Raw genomic sequence first — 15,962 nt, 5'->3', positions numbered from 1 at the left:
TTGCCTCCCACCCTTCTTAAAGAGTGGGGGTTGCCGTTTGCAATTTCTCAGTTCTCTGGAACCATTCCAGAATCTAGTGATTCTTGAAAAATCATTACTAATGCCTTCACAATCTCTTCAGTTACCTCGTTCAGAACCCTGGGGTGTAGTCCATCTGTCTACCTTCAGACCTTTCAGCTTCCCAAGCACCTTCTCATTAACGGCAACACAAATATGTCTGCTCCTTAACGTTTTCAACTTTCTGGCATAGTGCTGGTGTCTTCCACAGTGAAAACCAATGAAAAATACTTAGTAAGTTCAACTGCCATTCCCTTGACCCCATTAATACCCCTCTGGTGTACTTCTCCTGCAGTCTGATATCCACTTTTGCCTCTCTTTTGCCCTTTATATACCTGAAAAAAACTTTTATATTATTGGCTACTTTACCTTCATATTTCATTTTTTGTCTCCTTGTGGCTTTTTAATTGACTTCAATTGATATTTAAAAGCTTCCTAATCCTCCAACTTCCCACTGGTTTTTGTTCTATTATATATGATCTCTTTTGCTTTTATGTTGCCTTTCAGCTATGGTTGTGTCATCTTCCCTTTAGAATATTTCATCTTTGGGATGTATCTATCTGAATTGATCCCAAATACTTGAGACTTTGCTGTCCTGCATCATCCCTGCTAGTATCCCCTTCCAATTAATTTTAATGATTTCTTCTTTCATGCCTCTGTAATTCCCTTTACTCCACTGTAATACTGATACATCTGATATTAGCTTCTCCCTCTCAAACTGCAGGGTGAATTTTATCATATGACAATCACCGTCTCCTAAGAGTTCCTTTACCTTAAGCTGCTTAATCTAATCTAGCTCATTACACAGCACCCAATCCAGTATTAATTTTCCCTCAGTGGGTTCAACCACAATCTGTTCTAAAAAGCTAGCTTGTGGTTCAGCCCACTAGACATTCCTGTGAGCATACTACAAATTCCCTCTTTTGTGATCCAGCACCAACCTGATTTCTCCAATCCACCTGCATATTGAAATCTCCCACGACAATCACAACATTATCTTTTTGACATGCCTTTACCATCTCCCGTTGCAAATTGTATCCCAAACTTGGCTACTGTTTGTAGGTCTGTGTCAGGGTCCTTTTACTCTAGCAGGTTTTTTACTTTACCACAAGGATTCTATATCTTCTGATCCTATGTCACCCCATCTGATTGTCTGCTTGCTCTTTCGAGACAATGTGTATCCATGGATATTAACCCCAACTATCATTTTCTTTCAGCCAGAACTCAGTGATGCCCATAACACCATGCCTGCCAATCGTTAACTGCGTAACAAGATCATCCACCTTATTCTATATACTGTGTGCATTCAAATATAACACCTTCATTCATCACCCTTTTTGATTTGGCCCCCATGTTACACTTCAACTCCTCCCAATTTTGCTCTGTCATCTGCAGGTCTATCTTCATGGTCTCACGACACACTGCATCTACTTGTAGACCCACTGCCCCATCTGCAGCTCAATCATTCTGGTTCCCACCCTCTGCCAAATTAGTTAGTCCCAGCGTGGTTCATCAGATGCTGAGACGTCAGTCCCATGATTGAAGTGTCCTGCCATGTTAGAACATGAGCAGCATGCCATTCCACGGGCACAGCCCTGAGCATGTCATTCCACGGGCACAGCCCCGAGCATGCCATTCCATGGGCACAGCCCCGAGCATGCCATTCCATGGGCACAGCCCCGAGCATGCCACTCCACGGGCACAACCCTGAGTATGTCATTCCACGGGCACAGCCCCGAGCATGTCATTCCACGGGCACAGCCCCGAGCATGCCACTCCACGGGCACAACCCTGAGTATGTCATTCCACGGGCACAGCCCTGAGCATGTCATTCCACGGGCACAGCCCTGAGCATGTCATTCCACGGGCACAGCCCTGAGCATGTCATTCCACGGGCACAGCCCTGAGCATGTCATTCCACGGGCACAACCCTGAGCATGCCATTCCACGGGCACAGCCCTGCAGACACCAGCTGACCTGGTTTGATGAAGTTGGCAGCAGAAGGTGGAACACCGAAATAATTGTTGGCGCCCGGGGAGGAGAAGTCATCCATTTCGTTGTTGAAGATGATGCCATTGGTGGTGGACCTCACCTTGGATCCAAAACTGCAAAAGAAAGAAGTGATAACATCACGAAGATAAGGCACAGAGACAGTCCTTCAGCCCAGTAGTCCATGCTGAGCACCAACCACCCATGTACACTAATCCTTCATTCTTCCCACATCCCCATCATTGCTTCGATTCTACCACATACCTATATACCCTGAGGGAACTTACCTTGGCTAATTAACCCACGTGATGGGGAGCAAATCAGAAACACCACACAGACAGCACCTGTACCGTAGAGCCTACATTATAATAAGGGACTACTTTATGTTGCAGTAACACGTCGTTGCATGCGCTATTAGACGCGTATTGATCTGTTGTGTGTGTCGAGTTCGGACTCTACCAGTAAAGAACCATGAAACTTAGTTCGCGTCTCCAGCATTTTTATTAATAACATAGTTGTGTAAACAGGACACATACACAACAAATTGGCGACAAGAATTATGAACCTACATCTTATCGGAACGCCGTGTTTTAGTTGATAACGACACTCGGAAGAGAAGAGAGAGAAGGGAGATGAAAAGGAGCGACACACGCATCTAGATGGAGTGCGTTCGTGGCGCTAGCAAAAAGGACACGTGAGTCAAGTGGAACGTGCAGTGACTGCAAGTTGCTGGCTAAAAACAAAACAAGGGAAAACGGGGCTAAATTAACATAACAAAGATGGCGATGATTGCAACCATTACAGCATTTGATTAGTAGCATTGAAAACTGGGTAACTTACATTGAAAGAGTGGAGTTATAATGTGATGTTAACGGTGTTAATGATGAAAAGAAAGCCAGTGTCTTACTCAGTGTTATGGGAGCAAAAACATACCAACTGCTACGGAGCTTGTTAACCCCTGAAAAGCCAGTTGACAAAACGTTGAAGCAAATAGTACACACTCTCCAATAGCATTTAAACCCCAAACCACTGGTCATTGCTGAAAGATTTAGATTTCACAAATGGAATCAGAAAGATGAAAGCATTGCTGATTGTTGTGCTGAATTGTGCAAACTATCAGAACATTGTCAATTTGGAGTGGGTCTGTTGGATGCATTGAGGGACAGGTTAGTGTGTGGCATGGACTGTGAAACCACACAGAAGAAACTCCTGTGTGTAAAAGGAGTTTCCTTTTACACACAGGAGTGCCTTCTCAGTGTTCAAGAAGGCACTGAGCATTGCAATATCATTGGAAACAGCAGCACGTGGTGCTTCAGAGATACAACAAAAATCTCTGGAATATGCTACAAATAAAATGTCACTGAACAGAAATGAAGGAAAGAAATGTTACCGTTGTGGGAACAGGTCACATGACCCTGATGATTGTTGGTTTAAAGATAAAGAATGCAGAAACTGTGGCAAGCAGGGTCACACTGGCAGAGTATACAAAGCTAGTAAACAGCAGAAAAAGGACAAAATACAGAGAAACAAGAAACCTCAGGAGGAAAATACAACAATGCACACAAAATGAAAGAAAGCAGTTCTGATGAAAATGACTCAGACAAAAGTGAATTGTCTTGTCTGTAACTTCACAGTGTGGAAGAGACAGATGATCGAAGAGTAATATGGAGTAATATAAAGTGGCAGGCGTGAGACTGTAAATGGAGTTGGACAAAGGCTCAGCTTTAACAGTGATCTCTGTACACGACTACAAACGACTGTTTTCTCACATACCTCTGAAACGAGCTAAACTACTGCTAAAGACTTACACAGGACAGAGAGTGTGTCCCAAAGGTAATATTAAAGTGACAGGGACCTATGGAGACAAAACACAGCAGATGAACCTCTATGTACTGAAAAATGGAGGGCCACCATTGCTGGGACGTGAATGGCTCAGGAAAATTCAGTTGGATTGGCACACTATCAAGGCACCAGACGTGGCAGCAAAGGAGGGCAGCAAGGCTACATCTGAGAGACTGTCACAAACACTTGCTGACTCTGAGGAAGTGTTCATGAAAGGAATAGGAACACTTCGGGGAATGAAAGCAAGGATTGAGATTGAGGAAAATGCATGTCCAAAATTTCACAAAGCCAGACCAGTGCCATATGCAATCCGTCCTACAGTAGAGGCAGAGCTGAAAAATCTGGAGCAGACTGGGGTCCTGTCAAAGGTGGATTGGAGTGAGTGGGCCATGCCTATTGTTCCAGTGATAAAGAAAACCTCCAGCACAAAACCAGGAAAACCAAGCAAGGTGCGCATATGTGGAGACTTTAAAGTGACTGTTAACCCAGTTCTCCACACAGTACAGTATCCTCTACCCCGTATTGACGACATCTGTGCTTCCCTGTCAGGAGGGGAACATTTCACAAAAATCAGTTTGGCCCAGGCTTATCTCCAAATGGAAATCGATGAAGCATCCAAGAAATACCTAACAATAATTACACACAGAAGTCTTTACCAGTACAACAGGTTGGTGTTTGGGATAGCATCAGCTCCTGCAATCTGGCAAAGGGCAATGGACCAGGTCCTGCAGGGGATTCCAGGGACTCAGTGTTACCTGGATGGCATCATTGTCACTGGCACAGATGATGGTGAACATCTTTCCAACCTTGAACAAGTGCTCACCAGGTTATGAGAATATGGGCTCAGAGCTAATCGACAGGAATGTGAGTTTTTCAAAAAGGAAATCTCATACTGTGGGCATGTGATCAGCAAGGATGGCTTACACACGTCTCAAGACAAGATAGAAGCGGTGATTAAGGCACCACCACCTGAAAATGTGTCTCAGCTGAGAGCATACCTTGCTCTAGTGAACTATTACCACAAGTTCTTGCCTAACCTATCCGCAGTCCTGCACCCACTAAATGCACTATTACAGACGGCGACACAATGGAACTGGACTGAGAGCTGTGAGAAAGCATTTCAAGAAAATAAAAGACTCATAACTTCAGAAGGGGTGCTTGCACTCTTTGACCCCTCCTTACCTATCCGATTGGCTTGTGATGCCTCGCCACATGGGATAGGAGCTGTGTTATCGCACAAGTTTCCAGATGGCTCAGAAAGACCAATAGCCTTTGCCTCAAGAACGCTAACTTCAGCTGAACACAACTACGCACAGATTGACAGAGAGGCTCTAAGCCTCGTGCGGGGAGTCAGGAAATTCAGTCACTACCTGTATGGTCAAAAGTTTATCCTGTTGACTGACCATCAGCCTCTTGTGTCAATCTTCAACCCAAGGAAAGGTGTTCCAGTGATGACAGCACAAAGGCTGCAGCGATGGTCTCTTTTCTTAGGAGGTCACAGGTACGACATCGAACACAAGGGGACCAAGCAACACGGCAACGCAGATGGGTTGTTACGTTTGCTACTGCCGACTTTAGAGATAACTACACAAATGGATTCAGCAGAGGTCTTTCACACAACAATTGTTGAACAATTACCAGTAGCAAACAGTCTCATTGAAAGTGAAACACACAATGACCCTACGTTGTCAGAAGTGTATGACATCACGGTAAAGGGATGGCCAGCACGGGGTAACACACTGTTTCCAGCCTTCTCAGCGAGGAAAGAACAGTTGTCAGTGTGTTGGGGAACACTAATATGTGGCTCACGAGTTGTGATTCCTCCCAAGCTGCACACCAGAGTGCTGGAGGAACTGCACGAGGGGCACCTGGGTACCGTGAAGACGAAAGGTCTTGCCCGTGCCTATGTGTGGTGGCCAGGAATCAATAAACAAATTGAGGACTTGACCAAGAACTGCTCTGGATGTCAAAAAGTCCAGAACACACCACCACAAGCCCCTCTCCATCCGTGGGAGTGGCCCTCATCACCATGGCAACAAGTGCACATCGACTTTGCTGGACAATTCAGGGACTCTATCTCTTTAATCGCTGTCGATGCACATTCCAAGTGGCCAGAGGTCATCAAAATGAAGACAACCACATCAGAAAAGACCATTACAGTTCTGAGGACCATGTTCGTCAGGAATGGCATACCAGAACAAATCTGCACAGACAATGGACGACAATTTGTTTCTGAAGAATTCCAAAGTTTTGTGAAGAACAATGGAATGAAGCACTTTACATCTGCCCCTTACCATTCATCCTCAAATGGCTTGGCAGAAAGATTTGTGCAGACATTCAAGAAGCCATCAAGGCAATGGACAGTGAAAATCGACCACTGCAACACAAGATAGACAACCTGCTCCTTGCCTATTGTAATGCAGTACACGCAACCACTAATCAGACTCTAGCAATGCTCTTTCTGAACAGGAACCTGAGGTCCTGCATGGATCTTCTCAAACCAAATGTACGGCGTGATGTGGAGAACAGACAGTTCAAACACTTGAATGCTAAGTCAATACGGAGCTTCAGTGTGGGACAGTCAGTTCTTGCACGTGATTACCGGACTGAAAAGTGGCAGCCGGGTACAATTTCCACCATAGACAGGCCACTGGTGTATACAGTGGAGGTGGGAGAGAACATATGGAGACGTCATGTGGACCAAATCCTGGATGCTCAGGTGAAAAACACAACAACACCTTGCCCGGATTCCCATGACATAGAAGCAAACACTCCTGATGTGACCACATCAGCCGCATCCACAGATAAGCTGTCATCAGTGCTGAGGACCCACCTGATGTACCTGTGGAGACTCATTCCCCAAAGCAAACGTTTCAGGACAGACATTACCCGGAGAGGCAGAGAAGATCCCCCCCCCCCCACCGCCCCCGGCAGAGACTTGACCTCTCAATGGGTCTTAGACCAAAAGTGAAAAAAAGAGGAAGAAGGTTTGTTATAATTTGATATTATTAAGTTACTTTGTTATAATTTGTAAACAAATGGTAAGCGTTTGTGTGTTAAAGGTAAGCATAGTGCCCCACTAAAAAAACAGTTGATACACTGTTAAAATAAAAGGGGAGGAGTGTACCGTATAGCTTACATTATAATAAGGGACTACTTCATGTTGTAGTAACACATTGCATGTGCTATTAGACGTGTACTGATCTGTATGTGTGTGTCAAGTTCGGACTCTCCCAGTAAAGAACCATGAAACTTAGTTCCTGTCTCCAGCGTTTTTATTAATAACAGAGTTGTGTAAACAGGACACATACACAACAGCACCCAAGGTCAGGACTGGGCTCGGGTCTCTGGAACTGGGAGACAGTGGACTTGGCATCCGCATCACTGGACATCCCATTAGCAAAACAAGTTGAGGTGACAGAGACGTCAAACAAAAGTAAACTTCACAAAGACATCTTTGTAAGTGATAGGAAACTTCAGGTGTTGTGAAAGGATCTCACTCTAATGTTGTAAGGATGATCGACTCCTCCAGGATTTCAGCAACACACACCGACTGCCAGAGGAGGTCAGCAGATCAGACAGCACCAATGACAATCGAAGTTTCAGGCTGAGACCCTTCATCTGCACTTCGGATAACACTTCCCTGGAATATGGACCACAGTGCTGAAAGGCTGGATGAGTCAATAGTCGGCGCTACTCATGCCCTGAAAACCAAGTTCATCATAGCAAAAGGAAGGACATACAACAAAGCAAACATTAGTGGGAAGTTTTTGGTGTTTAAAAACCAATAGAAGGCAACTGGAAAAGCAGTAACGAGAGGAAAGACAAAATATGAGGTTAGGCTAGCAAATCATGAAAAAGAGTTTTATTTTTCAAAATATATAAATACATTAAGAGTAAAAGAGAGGCAAGAGTGGATATCAGACTGCTGGAAAAATATGCTGAAGAGGTAGTAAAGGGAGACAAACAAAATGGTGGATGAACTTAATAAATATCCTGTGTCAGTCTTTATTGTGGAAGATACAGATAGAATGCCAGAACTTTGAGACTATCAGGGAGAAGGAGTGTAGTTGCTCTAACTAAGGACAAGGTGCTTCACAAGGTGAAAAATGTAAAGGTAGGTAAGTCACCTGAACCAAATGAACTACACCCCAGGGTTCTGAAAGAAGTAGCTGAAGAGATTGTGGAGGCATAAGTAATGATCTTTCAAAAACCACTGGATTCTGCAATGGTTCCGGAGTACAGGAAAATTGTAAATGTCCCTCCACTCTTTGAGGGAGGAAGACAAGAGAATGGAAATTATGGCTAGTTAGCCTAACTCAAGTGGTTGGGAAAATGTTGAAGTTCATTATTAAGGATGAGGTTTCAGGGTAATTGGTGACATCTGATAAGATAGGCCAAAATCAGCATATTTTCCTTAAGAGGAAATCTTGCCTGATGAATCAGTTGGAATTCTTTGACAGACACAAGACAAAGGAGAGTCAGTGGAGGTTGCTAAATTGGATTTTCAGAAGGCCCTTGACAAGATGCTGTAGATAAGCCTGCTACACAAGAAAAGATCCCGTGGTATTACAGGAACAATACTAGTGGATGGAAGATTGGCTGACTGACAGGACACAGAGTGGAAGTAAAGGGAGACTTTAGCTGACTAGTAGTGGCCCGCAGGGGTCGGTGTTGGGATTGCTTCTTTTCAAGCTTTATATCAATGATATGAATGATGGCATTTACACCTTCATACTGCAAGGGTAAAAAAACAGAGTAGGAATTACATATAGGCCTCCAAATAGTAGCCAAGATGTGGTGTTGAGATTGCAAAGGGAGCTGGAAAAGGCATGTCATGAAGGTAATGACACAATTGTAAAGGGGGGGAACTTCAATATGCAAAGGGATTGGAAAAATCAGGTTGGTGTCAGATCACAAGGGAGGGAATTTGTTGAATGCCTACAAGACGGCTTTTTAGAGCAGCTTGTGCTTGAGCCTGCTCAGGGAAAGGACATCTTCGGGATTGGCTGTTGTGTAATAACCCAGATCTTACTGGGGAATTTAACATGAAGGAACCCTTAGGAAGCAGTGATCATAATATGATTAAACTCATACTGCAATTTGAGATAGAGAAGCATAACTCACATGAATCAGTATTGCAATGGAATAAAGGGAATTATAGACGTATGAGAGAGCAGCTTGCCCAGGTGGATTAGAGGAGGATACAGGATATAACAGAAGGATTTGTATCCTTGAAAGAAGGATCCAATTCAGGACCGATAAGAATACTTCGAGATACTGGAGCTTCTCAATCACTAATATTAGACAGTGTGCTAAAGTTTAGTGATGAGTCTGACATTGATGAGGTAAATTACATTAGAGGAGTTGGGAGTGCCCTTATGCCAGTACATTTACATAGAGTAAATTTAAGGTCAGGATTAGTTACAGGGGTTGTTAAAGTAGGGCTACAATCCAGTTTACCTATCAATGATGTTTCGCTTTTGTTAGGGAATGACTTAGCGGGTGGACAAGTTTTTCCTGAAGTGCATTTAACAATAAAGCCTAATCTGAGGAACCACAGAGGGATTCTAACACAGATTCTTCCTGTGTTGTAACCAGAGCTATGGCTAGAAGGACTGAAGTAAAGGATGAGGTTGTTACCCATGACTGTTCAACTCAAGATTCGAATTTTGAGGATGTATCAGAAACTTTCTCACCTACATTATTTGATCAGGATTTTGGTAGTAAGACTGACCAGGAAGATTTGTCTTTATCTCGCAAGGAGATGATAGCAGAGCAGGGTAGAGATCCTGAGATAGTTAAATTAAAGGAGCAAGCTCTTCCAGATAGTGAAATTGAAAAAGTGCCAGCAGGATACTATTTTGAAAAGGGAGTATTAATGAGAAAGTGGAGATCACCTATAATTCATGCTAGTGAGGAATGGGAAGTTAATCATCAGATAGTAGTTCTTAAAATTTACCGAAATGAGATTTTGACTATGGCTCATAGTATACCTTTGGGTGGTCATTTAGGTGTAAAGAAAACTATGAACAAGGTTCTAAACATTTTTATTGGCCTAGTTTAAGAAAAGATGTGGTGACATTTTGTAGAACATGTCATATGTGTCAAATTGTGAGTAAACCTAATCAGGTTACTCCAGTGGCCCCACTGCAACCAATTCCAGTATTTGGTGAGCCGTTCTCAAAAATCATTGTAGACTGTGTAGGTCCGTTACCAAAAACTAAAACTGGACATCAATATTTATTAACTATTATGTACACAGCGTCTAAGTTTCCAGAGGCAGTACCTCTTAGGAATATAGCAGCCAAAACTGTGACAGAGGCTCTTATAAAATTCCTTACGTATTTTGGGTTGCCCAAGGAAATACAATCGGATCAAGGTAGTAATTTTATGTCTGGATTGTTTCAGCAGATAGTTTATAAACTGGGAGCAAAACAGATTATTTCATCAACCTATCATCCAGAATCACAAGGAGCCTTGGAGAGATTCCATTCTACATTAAAAACTATGATTAGGACATATTGTGTGGAAAATGAAAAGGACTGGGATGAAGGTATACATTTACTACTTTTTGCAGTAAGAGAGGCAGTACAGGAATCATCAGGTTTTAGTCCTTTTGAACTTGTGTTTGGGCATAGAGTTCGAGGACCTTTGGCCTTGTTGAAGGAACAGTGGATTAATAAAGAGGTACACACTAATTTGCTGGATTATGTTTTACAATTTAAAGAAAGATTATATAAAGCTTGTAGCTTGGCAAAGGAAAATTTAAAATTGGCTCAAGAGAAGATGAAGACTTGGTATGATAAGGAAGCTAGGATGAGGTCATTTAAGCCTGGAGATAAAGTGTTGGTTCTTTTACCGGTGCAAACGAACCCATTACAAGCTAAATTTCATGGTCCTTATGAGATTAAGTCCAAAGTAAATGATGTGGATTATGTGATAAAAACTCCAGATCGAAGAAAGCCAACACAGCTGAGTCATATAAATATGATAAAACCGTATTATGAGAGAGAAGCTGCTACTATGACTGCTGTGATCAATAATGAGTGTGATCTTTCTAAAAACTTAATGGATGATTCATCTGAAACTCATTTTAAACCCAACATTATTTCAACCAGGTTACCAAATTCAAAAATTCTAGAAAATATTGATGAGAAATTAGCTCATTTACAGCCAGAGCAGAGAGAGCAGATGAAACAGTTAATTTTTAAATATAGGGATTTATTTCCAGATGTTCCTAGAAGAACCACTGTAGCTACACATGATGTAGATGTTGGAGATGCAAAACCCATAAAACAACATCCATATCGGATGAACAGGGAAAAATGTGAACTTGCTGAACAAGAAATTAAGTATATGTTAGTGAATAATATTATTAGACCTTCTAATTCAAATTGGTGTTGAGGAAACAGGGAGTCCGCAGAAGGATTTAGGCAGATTAGGAGAATGGACAAAAAAAGAGGCAGATGGAATACAGTGCAGGGAAGTGTATGGTCATGCACTTTGATAGAAGAAATAAAAGCGTATTAACGGGGAGAAAATTCAGAATTAAGAGATGCAAAGTGACTTAGGAGTCTTCATGCAGGATTCCCTAAAGGTTAACTTCAATGTTCCTCCTCAATGATTTTCACAGCTGTGACAACCAACCATTCCTCTGAGCGGGAAACGTTAAAACAGCCAGAAAATGACGTGACACTTTAATAAAACGTTATACAGTGTAAATGAAAATTCCAACTGCGCAGCAGCAGACACTGTACGGCATTATTTCAGTTCTTGAGCAGCCATACACCTCCGCAGTTTAGAGAGAACATGGTACACGGAACTTAGAAAAATAGAGGGCTACGCACTAGGCAGTTTCTAGAGTAGGTGACATGGTCAGCACAATATTGCGGGCCGAAGGGCCTGTAATGTGCTGTAGATTTCTGTGTTCTGTGTAGAACAGTGGTTAACTTGCAGATGGACGTGATGATGAGGAAGGTAAATGCACTGGCAGCGCCCATTCTGAGAGCACTCAGCAGGGATGGAGTGCTGAGGCTTTATCATTCATGGAGTACTGTCAGCAGCATTGCGCCCCTTATTTAAGAAAGAATTGGAGAGGGTCGAGACGAGGGTCATTAGAATGAAAAGGTTAATGTACGATTTGCTTTTGAATGTCCAGTTCTCACTGGTTCAGAGCAATGACAGATGATCCCATTGAAGCGTATTATGAACAAGAGAAAATCTGCAGATACTGGAAATCCGAGCAACAGCCACAAAACGCTAGAGGAACTCAGCAGTCCAGGCAGTATCCATGGAAAAGAGGACAGTCGATGTTTTGGGCTGACACCCTTCGGTAGCACTGAAACGTGTCATGGAATGGCTTTGCTGGACTGGAAAATGGCTGGTCCTGTAGTTGCCACTGCAGGCAGTTCAGAGATGGTCCATGCTGCAGTGGAAATTACTGGTGAGGTTGTCGAGTTCCAGATGCCCATTGGCTGGGAGTCCTCTCCCACAGACCCTCCCCACCCTCACTGCCCACCTTGTGCACTCAACCCTGGTCAACCTATCCACCCAGCGACCGTCAGCACCATCCTTCCCCCAATTATACCCCCTCCCTCCATTCCCTCCCACACAGCCATATCTCCCCATCTGTCCACCTCTTCTCCCCGGACCCAGATCCGCCCTCCACCCACTACAGAAGCACCAGTTTCCAGGAGGGGCCCAGTGCCTTACTACAGGTTGATGGTGCTGGTCGCCGACACAGCACTGCCATCCTCAGCAACCAACGACATGTGTGCGGTGCCGTGGGATTCGCTGGTGTAGAACTCTGGTTCATAGTACTCGATACCATGCGTGGTGTTGTCTGTGATCTTCGCCCAGAGTGTCGCTGCAAAGTAGTCGGAGGTCATGTTGGAGATGAGCTGTTAAGGAGAAGCAGGAGGCCTGGGGGTTGGCAGAGTCATGGGGATGGTATGAGGGAAATCACAATGGGTCTGTCATCCTTGTACTAACAACAGATCATCTCATTAATGAGGAACCGATTGTGTAGGTGCTGATTATCTCAGAGGCAACCCGATTAACCGATAGGTTGTATAGGTGTTGATCATCTGAGCGGCAACCCAATTAACTGATCGGTTGTATAGGTATTGATCATCTGAGAGGCAATCTGATTAACCGATTGTGTGGGTTTTGATCGTCTGAGAGGCAACCCGAACAACCGATCGGTTGTATAGGTTTTGATCGTCTGAGAGGCAACCCGATTAACCAATTATTTGGTACTCTGAGCATTGTTGTATAGGTTTTAATGTTGAGTAAATTGCGGAAACAGTGTCTGGAGACTGGCTGACGGAATGTGAGTAGATTGACAATTTAAAGTTGAATTGTAACCTTAGGCCATAAGGCCATTAGATGTAGGAGCAGAATTAGGCCATTCAACCCATGGAGTCTGCTCCGACATTCCATCATGGCTGTTCCCGCATTCCACTCAACCTCATACACCTGCCTTCTTGCCATATCCTTTGATACCCTGACTGATCAGGAAGTGATCAACTTTTGCCTTAAATATACCCATGGACCTGGACGCTACTGCAGTTTGTGGCAGAGCATTCCACAGATTCACTAATCACTGGCTAAAAAAATTCCTCCTGAGCTCCGTTTTAAAAGGTCATCCCTCAATTTTAAGGCTGTGCCCTGTAACTCTGGATACCATCACCATAGGAAACATCATGTCCACATCCACCCTCTCTAGTCCTTTCAACATTTGGTTGGTTTCAATGAGGTCCCACGCATTCTTCTAAATTCCAGTGAGCACAGGCCCAAAACTGGATCCCATGCATGAGCTGGGATCCCATGGACAGGCTGGGGTCCGATGGACGGGCTGGGGTCCGATGGGCGTGCTGGGTTCCCATGGACGGATTGGGTTCCCATGGATGGACTGGGTTCCCATGGACGGGCTGGGGTCCGATGGATGTGCTGGGTTCCCATGGATGGATTGGGTTCCCATGGATGGATTGGGTTCCCATGGACGGATTGGGTTCCCATGGACGGATTGGGTTCCCATGGACGGATTGGGTCCCCATGGACGGATTGCATCCCATGGATGGTCTGGGGTCCCATGGACGGATTGGGTCCCATGGATGGATTGCATCCCATGGACTGATTGGGATCCATGGACAGATTGGGTCCGATGGACGGATTGGGTCCCATGGACGTACTGGGTTCCAAGGGATAGATTGGGTCCCATGGATGGATTGGGTCCCATGGACGGGTTGGGTTCCCATGGATGGATTGGGGCACAGGGACGGGCTGGGGTCCTATCGACGGATTAAGGTCCGAATAATGGGCTGGGTTCATATGGACAGGTGGGGCTCTTGGATCACCAAGTGAAAGGCAGTTGGGCTCTAGGATCAGTAGGTGACGGGAAGATGGACTCTGGGATCAGTAGGTGAAGGGAAGATGGACTCTAGGATCAGTAGGTGAAGGGAAGATGGACTCTGGGATCAGTAGGTGAAGGGAAGATGGACACTGGGATCAGTAGGTGAAGGGAAGATGGGCTCTGGGATCAGTAGGTGAAGGGCAGGTGGACTCCGGGATCAGTAGGTGAAGGGAAGATTGGGATCAGTAGGTCAAGGGAAGGTGGACTATGGGATCAGTAGGTGAAGGACTGATGGGCTCTGGGATCAGTAGGTGAAGGGAAGATGGGCTCTGGGATCAGTAGGTGCAGGGAAGATGGACTTTGGGATCCATAGGTGAAGGAAAGGTGGACTCTGGGATCAGTAGGTGAAATGAAGATGGACATTTGGATCAGTAGGTGAAGGGCAGGTGGACTCCGGGATCAGTAGGTGAAGGGAAGATTGGGATCTGTAGGTGAAGAGAAGGTGGACTCTGGGATCAGTAGGTGAAGGACTGATGGGCTCAGGGATAAGTAGGTGAAGGGAAGATGGGCTCTGGGATCAGTAGGTGAAGGGAAGATGGGCTCTGGGATCAGTAGGTGCAGTGAAGATGGACTTTGGGATCCGTAGATGAAGGGAAGGTGGAAACTGGGATCAGTAGGTGAAGGGAAGGTGGACTCTGGGGTCAGTAGGTGAAGGGAAAGTGGAATCTGGGATCAGTAGGTGAAGGGAAAGTGGACTCTGGGATCAGTAGGTGAAGGGAAGGTGGACTCTGGCATCAGTAGGTGAAGGGAAGATCAACTCTGGGATCAGTAGGTGAAGGGAAGGTGGACTCCGGGATCAGTAGGTGAAGGGAAGGTGCACTCTGGGATCAGTAGGTGAAGGGAATATGGACTCTGGGATCAGTAGTTGAAGGGAAGATGGACTCTGGGATCCGTAGGTGAAGGGGAGGTACCTCTGGGATCAGTAGATGAAGGGAAGGTGGACTCTGGGATCAGACGGTGAAAGGAAGATGGATTCTGGGAACAGTAGGTGAAGGGAAGAGGGACTCTGGGATCAGTAGGTGAAGAGAAGATGGGCTCTGGGATCAGTAGGTGAAGGGAAGCCGACTCTGGTATCAGTAGGTGAAGGAAAGCCGACTCTGGTATCAGTAGGTGAAGGAAAAGTAGACTCTGGTATCAGTAGGTGAAGGGAAGATGGTCTCTGAGATCAGTACATGAAGGGAAGGTGGACTCTGGGATCAGTACGTGAAGGGAAGGTGGACTCTGTGATCAGTAGGAGAAGGGAAGATGGACTCTGGGATCTGTAGGTGAAGGGAAAGTGGAATCTGTGATCAGTAGGTGAAGGGAACGTGGACTCTGGGATCATTACGTGAAGGGAAGATGGGCTCTGGGATCAGTAGGTGAAGGGCAGGTGGACTCCGGTATCAGTAGGTGAAGGGAAGATTGGGAGCTGTAGGTGAAGAGAAGGTGGACTCTGGGATCAGTCGGTGAAGGACTGATGGGCTCAGGGATAAGTAGGTGAAGGGAAGATGGGCTCTGGGATCAGTAGGTGAAGGGAAGGTGGGCTCTGGGATCAGTAGGTGCAGGGAAGATAGACTTTGGGATCCGTAGATGAAGGGAAGGTAGAAACGGGGATCTGTAGGTGAAGGGAAGGTGGACTCTGGGGTCAGTAGGTGAAGGGAAGGTGGAATCTGGGATC

The 15,962-nt window shown here is 45.0% G+C and overlaps 1 protein-coding gene across 1 annotated transcript in view; it reads right to left on the bottom strand.

Annotated features, from left to right (window-relative positions):
- Window positions 1-12,788, bottom strand: part of LOC140192586 (glutathione hydrolase light chain 1-like) — a 51,121-nt gene extending 38,333 nt beyond the window's left edge. Inside the window, exons 1-2 of the mRNA XM_072250146.1 lie at window positions 12,604-12,788; window positions 2,035-2,162 (exon numbers count right to left, since the gene is read on the bottom strand). Of these exons, the coding sequence (XP_072106247.1) occupies window positions 2,035-2,162; window positions 12,604-12,779 (304 nt within the window). The 5' untranslated portion in view covers window positions 12,780-12,788. The remainder of the gene's footprint in view (window positions 1-2,034; window positions 2,163-12,603) is intronic.
- Window positions 12,789-15,962: the final 3,174 nt, after the last annotated feature.

The sequence above is a fragment of the Mobula birostris genome, unplaced genomic scaffold (genome assembly GCF_030028105.1).
Source record: "Mobula birostris isolate sMobBir1 unplaced genomic scaffold, sMobBir1.hap1 scaffold_1743, whole genome shotgun sequence".
Lineage (NCBI taxonomy): Eukaryota > Metazoa > Chordata > Chondrichthyes > Myliobatiformes > Myliobatidae > Mobula > Mobula birostris.
This window is presented reverse-complemented; position numbering and strand designations above follow the sequence as displayed.